We start from the raw sequence: 7,518 nt of genomic DNA, 5'->3' as shown, positions 1-7,518 counted from the left end.
GAAAATCCAGGCACTTTGAGAAGCCAAGGCAGGTGGATCACAAGGTCAGGAGTTTGAGACCAGCCTGGCCTAGATGGTGAAACCCTGTCTCTATTAAAAATACAAAATGCCGGGCACGGTGGCTCACGCCTGTAATCCCAGCACTTTGGGAAGCCAAGGCGGGCGGATCACAAGGTCAGGAGATCGAGACCATCCTGGCCAACATGGTGAAACCCTGCCTCTACTAAAAAATACAAAAATTAGCTGGGGGTGGTGGCGCACGCCTGCAGTCCCCCCACTTGGGAGGCTGAGGCAGGCAAATTGCTTAAACCCGGAAGGTGGAGGTTGCAGTGAGCTGAGATCAGGCCACTGCACTCCAGCCTGGTGCTTGGCAACAGAGTGAGACTCTGTCTCAAAAAAAATTAAAAATACTGGCCGGGCGCGGTGGCTCACGCCTGTAATCCCAGCACTTTGGGAGGCCGAGGCGGGTGGATCACAAGGTCAAGAGATCGAGACCATCCTGGTCAACATGGTGAAACCCCGTCTCTAATAAAAATACAAAACATTAGCTTGGCATGGTGGTGTGTGCCTTTAATCTCAGCTACTCGGGAGGTTGAGGCAGGAGAATTGCCTGAACCCAGGAGGCGGAGGTTGCGGTGAGCCGAGATCACGCCATTGCACTCCAGCCTGGGTAACAAGAGGAAAACTCCGTCTCAAAATAAATAAATAAATAAATAAAAATACAAAAATTAGCCAGGCAAGGTGGCCGGTGCCTGTAGTCCCAGCCACTGGGGAGGCTGAGTCAGGAGAACTGCTTGAACCCAGGAGTCAGAGGTTGCATGAACCAAGATTGCGCCATTGCACTCCAGCCTGGGTGACACAGTGAGACGTCATCTCAAAAAAAAAAAAAAAAAACAGGGAGAGTAGCCGGGCGCGGTGGCTCACGCCTGTAATCCCAGCACTTTGGGAGGCCGAGGCGGGTGGATCACGAGGTCAAGAGATCGAGACCATCCTGGTCAACACGGTGAAACCCCATCTCTACTAAAACTACAAAAAATGGCCCAGTCCGCTCGCCGAGCCCCTCCGTCCCCGCCACGATGATGTGCGGGGCGCCCTCCGCCGCGCAGCCGGCCACCGCCGAGACCCAGAACATCGCCGACCAGGTGAGGTCCCAGCTTGAAGAAAAAGCAAACAAGAAGTTCCCCGTGTTTAAGGCTGTGTCCTTCAGGAGCCAGGTGGTTGCGGGGACGAACTACTTCATCAAGGTGCATGTCGGTGACGAGGAATTTGTCCACTTGCGAGTATTCCAGAGTCTCCCTCACGAAAACAAGCCCTTGACCTTGTCTAACTACCAGACCAACAAAGCTAAGCATGATGAGCTGTCCTATTTCTGACCCTGACTTCGGACAGGGTCCTTCCGCCGGAAGGCTGGTAATTAAATTACTCTGCGTCGACCGGAGCGTGCGCTTTGGATCATAAAATGAGCATCTCCCGGCTGCGCCCCACGGGTGGAAGGGGCCGGACGCAGCAGCTGCTCTTGCATTTCGCTTCCTAAATTTCATTGTGTTGATTTTTTCCCCCCTTCCAATCAGGGATCTTAATTACATTCAAAATATTTTCAAAAAAAAAAAAAAAAAACTACAAAAAATGAGCTGGGCATGGTGGTGCGTGCCTGTAATCCCAGCTACTCAGGAGGCTGAGGCAGGAGAATTGCCTGAACCCAGGAGGCGGAGGTTGCGGTGAGCCAAGATCGCGCCATTGCACTCCAGCCTGGGTAACAAGGGCGAAACTCCATCTCAAAAAAAACAAAACAAAACAGGGAGAGTAATAGAGCATCCACCTGATTGTCCTGTGACGATGACATGAGACAAGGACACGTGTAGCTCGCCCTGTTGAAGTGCTTCAGAAATGTGAGCTCACACACACATACAAAATTCCTTCTGCCATGCTCACTTCCAGTCCGCAGCCTGTGGCCAGCCAGGTTAGGCCTGGCTGAGTCACTGCTCAAGGCCAAGTACAGGGGAGGTGTTAGTCAATGCTTTGGTATGAAAGGAAAAGACATCCCAGTCGTTCCCCAAAGGTAAGTGTACCGCACGTGGTCCAGCGGGCATACCTTGCACAGTTATGCCAGCCATGAGGGATGCCCTTCGTCACCCAGAAAAGGCATCCCATGCCTTCAAGACAACTGCAGAGTCACACGTTTTGGATGCTCCAGCTCTCCACCTACATCCAGATCAGACCTTTGAGGATAAAGTGGCCCAGTGAATGACCACACTAAATTTCACCCTCCTAGTCCTGCCATTCAGGGCCTCTCTCCTCCCCGTCCCTGGGCCATGCCATAACTTGCATGTCCTAGAACAGCTCCGGGGCTATTTGGGAGGCTGAGGCAGGAGGATCACTTGAGTCCAGGAGTTCAAGACCAGCCTGAGCAACATGGAAAAAGCCCGTCTTGGCCGGGCGCGGTGGCTCAAGCCTGTAATCCCAGCACTTTGGGAGGCCGAGGCGGGTGGATCACGAGGTCAAGAGATCGAGACCATCCTGGTCAACATGGTGAAACCCCGTCTCTACTAAAACTACAAAAAATTAGCTGGGCATGGTGGCGCGTGCCTGTAATCCCAGCTACTCAGGAGGCTGAGGCAGGAGAATTGCCTGAACCCGGGAGGCGGAGGTTGCGGTGAGCCGAGATCGTGCCATTGCACTCCAGCCTGGGTAACAAGAGCGAAACTCCGTCTCAAAAAAAAAAAAAAAAAAAAAAAAAAAGCCCGTCTCTTAAAAAAATACAAAAAATTGGCAGAATATGATGCAGCATTCCAGACATTGGCACCGGCGGTTTCCTTGGCCAGGAAGGATGTTTCCTTCCTTTAATAAAGCTTTTTTAACAGTTTATCAAATAAGTGGCCAGGCAGAGTGGCTCACACCTGTAATCCCAGCACTCTGGGAGGCTGAGGCGGCCGGATAACTTGAAGTTGGGAATTCAAGACCAGCCAGGTCAGCATGATGAAACCCCATGTCCACTAAAAATACAAAAATTACCCGGGCATGGTGGCACGCACCTGCAGTCCCAGCTAAGGGGAGGCTTAGGCAGGAGAATCACTTGCACCCAGAAAGTGAAGGTTGCAGTGAGCGGAGATTCCCCCTACTGCAGTCTAGCTTGGGTGACAGAGTGAGGCTCTGTCTCAACAACAAAAAAAAGTTTATCAAACAAGTAAGTGAAATACTAACTATCGGTATCACATTTATTAAGATCTAGGCTACTATTCAAGACTAAAATACTGAGTGAGAACAGTGACGCATGCTTATAGTCCTTGCTACTTGGGAGACTGAGGTGGGAGGATCACCTGAGCTCGGGGAATCAAGGCTGCAGAGAGCTGCGATTGCGCCACAGCACTCCAGCCTGGGTGACGCAGCAAAAGCCTGTCTCTAAGAAAAAAACAAGACTCGGCCAGGCACGGTGGCTCACACCTGTAATCCCAGCACATTGGGAAGCCGACACGGGTGGATCACCAGAGGTCAGGAGTTTGAGACCAACCTGGCCAAGATGGTGAAACCCCGTCTCTACTAAAAACGTAAAAATTAGCTGGGCATGTTGGCAGGCGCCTGTAATCCCAGCTACTTGGGAGGCTGAGGTGGGAGAATTGCTTGAACCCAGGAGGTGGGGGTAGGAGAATCGCTTGAACCTGGGAGGCAGAGGTTGCACTGAGCCAAGATCACATCATTGCACTCCAGCCTGGGCAACAGAGCGAAACCCCATCTCAAAAAAAAACCCAGAAAATAACAAGATTTTTTTTAATAATAGAGATGGGGTCTCGCTCTGTTGCCCAGGCTGGAGTGCAGTGGCTATTCACAGGCACGATCCCACTACTGATCAGCATGGGAGTTTTCACCTGCTCCATTTCTGACCTGGGCCGGTTCACCCCCCTCCTTAGGCAACCTGGTGGTCCCCCGTTCCTGGGAGGTCACCATATTGATGCCTAACTAAGTGCAGACACCCGATTGGCATAGCGCACTACAGCCCAGAACTCCTGGACTCACGAGATCCTCCCACCTCAGCCTCCCGGATAGCTGGGACTACAGGCATGTGCCACTGTGCCTGGCAAGACTAAAGTATCTTAGGAGCTCCTGGATTGATGAAATTATGTATCTTAAGATTTGTGTGCTGGCTGGGTGCAATGGCTCTCACATGTAATCACAGCACTTTAGGAGGCCAAGGCAGGTGGATCACAGGATCAGGAGTTTGAGACCAGCTTGGCCAACTTCACTTTCTGGCCAACATGGTGAAATCCCGTCTCTACTAAAAACACAAAAATTAGCCGGGCGTGGTGGTGGGAGTTTGTAATCCCAGCTACTCTAGAGGCTGAGGCAGGCAAATTGCTTAAATCTGGGAGGCAGAAGTTGCAGTGAGCAGAGATGGCACCACCGCACTCCAGCCTGGGCGACAGAGCAAGACCCCGTCTCAGAAAAAAAAAAAAAAAGGCCAGGTGCAGTGGCTCATGCCTTGTAATCCCAGCACTTTGGGAGGCTGAGGCAGGTGGATCCACCTGAGGTCAGGAACACCTGAGGTCAGGAGATCGAGACCAGCCTGACCACCATAGTGAAACCCCATCTCTACTAAAATACAAAAAAATAGGTGGGCATGGTGGTGAGCGCCTGTAGTTCCAGCTACTTAGGAGGCTGAGGCAGGGGAATCGCTTGAATCTAGAAGACGGAAATTGCAGTGAGCCAATATTGTGCCACTGCACTCCAGCCTGGCAACAGAGCAAGACTCAGTCTCAGAAAAAAAAAAAAAATAGCCAGGTGTGGTGTGCCCATGTAATCCCAGCTACTTGAGAGGCTGAGGTGGGAGAATTGCTTCAGATGGAGGCTGCAGTGGGCCGAGATTAGGCCACTGCACTCCAGCCTGGATGACAGAGTGAGACCCCGTTTCAAAAAAAAAAAAAAATTAGCTGGTCGTAGTGGGGCATGCCTACAGTAATCACAGCTACTTGGGAGGCTGAGGCAGGAAAATTGCTTGAACTTGGGGCTACACACTGGAACGAGAGCACAGACTCAGGCCACACTTAGCCTCAAGAGTCATCCAGGTAGGACCAGGTGCGGTAGCTCACACTTGTAATCCCAGCACTTTGCGAGGCCAAGGCAGGCGAATCACCTGAGCTCGGGAGTTCGAGACCAACCTGACCAACATGGAAAAACCCTGTCTCTACTAAATATGCAAAAATTAGCCTGGTGTGGTGGTGCATGCCTGTAATCCCAGCTACTCAGGAGGCCGAGGCAGGAGAATCACTTGAACCCGGGAGGAGGAGGTTGTGGTAAGCTGAGATTGCACCATTGCACTCCATCCTGGGCAACAAGAGGGAAGCTCCGTCTCAAAAAAAAAAAAAAGAAAAAAAAAAAAAAAAACAGAGAGGCATCCAGGTGGTCCAGAGAACAATGGCTTTGAAGAGGCGGGTGAGGGGGTGAGGTGGGGGCATAGATGGAGGTCCCAGGTCAGACCACCAACTTCTGCTGGGTGGCTGCGGCAGGCAGCCTCCCCTCCTGGGCCGTAAGGAGATAGATGCAGGGGAGATGACCATGGTGGTCTATTTTCAGGGATGCCCTCATTCTTGGGGTCAAGATGGAAGAGTAGGAAGAAGGGGTGTGGGTGCTGGGCTGACAAGAGGCCCCCGTGCTGGCTCTGTCCATCCTGGCTGCACTGGCGAGCAGCATTACGGGAGAAACTCCCAGAGTCTAGAGCCAGATGGGATCAGGGAAGGTCCCAGCATCAACCATGGCCCTTTCCAATGGCCCTGAAGCCCGGCAGGGTGTGGCTCTGTGGGCTACCCAGCCTCATCCATCTGGAATGCACCCGGCTAGATCTGGCCCCAGGGCCTTTGCACTGGGTGTGCCGCTGCCCAGACCTAGGGCAGTCAGCTCCATGCACGGGCAGACCCTTGCCATTGTGGAAGTTATCAGTGCACGCATGCCCTGGGAGAGGTCTTCCAGGGCCCCAGCCGTGCCTCCTCACAGGTGGAATTCAGACATTCACATCCTCTCCCCTGGATCCCATCTATCTTTTCTTTTTTTTTTTTTTTTCAAGATGGAGTCCTGCTGTGTCGCCCAGGCTGCAGTACAATCCCATGATCTCGGCTCACTGCAACATGTGCCTCCCAGGTTCAAGCGATTCTCATGCCTCAGCCCCCTGCATAGCCAGGATTACAGGCGCCTGACACCACGCCCAGCTAATTTTTGTTTTTGTTTTTTGAGATGGAGTTTTACTCTTGTTGTTCAGGAGTGCTGAGATTACAGGCATGAGCCACCGTGCCCAGCCTAATTTTTATATTTTAGTAGAGATGGTGTTTCACTATGTTGGGCAGGTTGATCAACTCCTGACCTCAAGTGATCTGCCCGCCTCAGCCTCCCCAAGTGCTGGGATTACAGGTGGGAGCCACTGTGCCTTTTTTTTAAGACAGTCTTGCTCTGTCGCCCAGGATGGAGTGCAGTGGTGTGATCTTGGCTCACTGCAACCTCTGCCTCCCGGGTTCAAGTGATTCCTCTGCCTCAACCTCCAGAGCAGTTGGGACTACAGTCTCATGCCACCATGCCCAGCTAATTTCTTCTATTTTTAGTAGAGATGGGGTTTCAGTATGTTAGCCAGGATGGTCTTGATCTCCTGACCTCATGATCTGCCCGCCTAAGCCTGCCAAAGTGCTGGGATTACAGGCATGAGCCACCACACTGGCCTTTTTTTTTTTTTTTTTTTTTTTTTGAGACGGAGTTTCACTCATGTTACCCAGGCTGGAGTGCAATGGCGCGATCTCGGCTCACCGCAACCTCCGCCCCCTGGGTTCAGGCAATTCTCCTGCCTCAGCCTCCTTAGTAGCTGGGATTACAGGCACGCATCACCATGCCCAGCTAATTTTTTGTATTTTTAGTAGAGACGGGGTTTCACCATGTTGACCAGGATGGTCTCGATCTCTTGACCTCGTGATCCACCCGCCTCAGCCTCCCAAAGTGCTGGGATTACAGGCTTGAGCCACCGTGCCCGGCCTTTTTTCTTTTTTTAAACAGAGGTAGAATCTCACTATGTTGCCCAGGCTGGGCTCAAGTGATCCTCCCACTTTGGCCTCCAAAGGGCTGAAATTAAAGGCCATGCTACTACACCCTGCCTCTTTAAAAAAAAAAAAAAAAAAAAAAAGAGACCTCACCCCTTGTGAAGTCTTCCAGCCCAGGCTGGAGTACAGTGGTGCGATCATAGTTCACTGAAGCCTCAAACTCCGATGCTGACGCCATCCTTCTACCATCTGTCTTTTTTGAAGTCAGCACATCCACTAGGTAAAGCAATGACGCCACGGAGCCCACATGGCAGCCTCAAGTCAGGGCCCACTGGGGTCCCAGATTTCAGGGTGGAGCTCGGCAGGAATGCCCCCAGAATACAGCTGAGTCAAAGCTCTCAACGAACTTGTGCCTGCTACATCACCCTACTTCTCTATGCCTCAGTTTCCCCTCTGCAAAATGAGTCTGTTGTGCCCAGAGAGGAGACCCCCCCCCCCCCCCCCCCCCCCC

The 7,518-nt window shown here is 52.1% G+C and overlaps 1 protein-coding gene across 1 annotated transcript; it reads left to right on the top strand.

Moving 5' to 3' along the window:
• Nucleotides 1-1,019: 1,019 nt before the first annotated feature.
• LOC116547119 (cystatin-B) lies at nt 1,020-1,606 on the top strand. Its single transcript, XM_032273178.1, has one exon. It carries the CDS (start codon nt 1,077-1,079, stop codon nt 1,371-1,373), a length of 297 nt encoding a protein of 98 aa, XP_032129069.1. The 5' UTR covers nt 1,020-1,076; the 3' UTR covers nt 1,374-1,606.
• Nucleotides 1,607-7,518: the final 5,912 nt, after the last annotated feature.

The sequence above is a fragment of the Sapajus apella genome, unplaced genomic scaffold (assembly GCF_009761245.1).
Source record: "Sapajus apella isolate SASKATOON/1434 unplaced genomic scaffold, GSC_monkey_1.0 scaffold2113, whole genome shotgun sequence".
NCBI classification, from domain to species: domain Eukaryota; kingdom Metazoa; phylum Chordata; class Mammalia; order Primates; family Cebidae; genus Sapajus; species Sapajus apella.
This window is presented reverse-complemented; position numbering and strand designations above follow the sequence as displayed.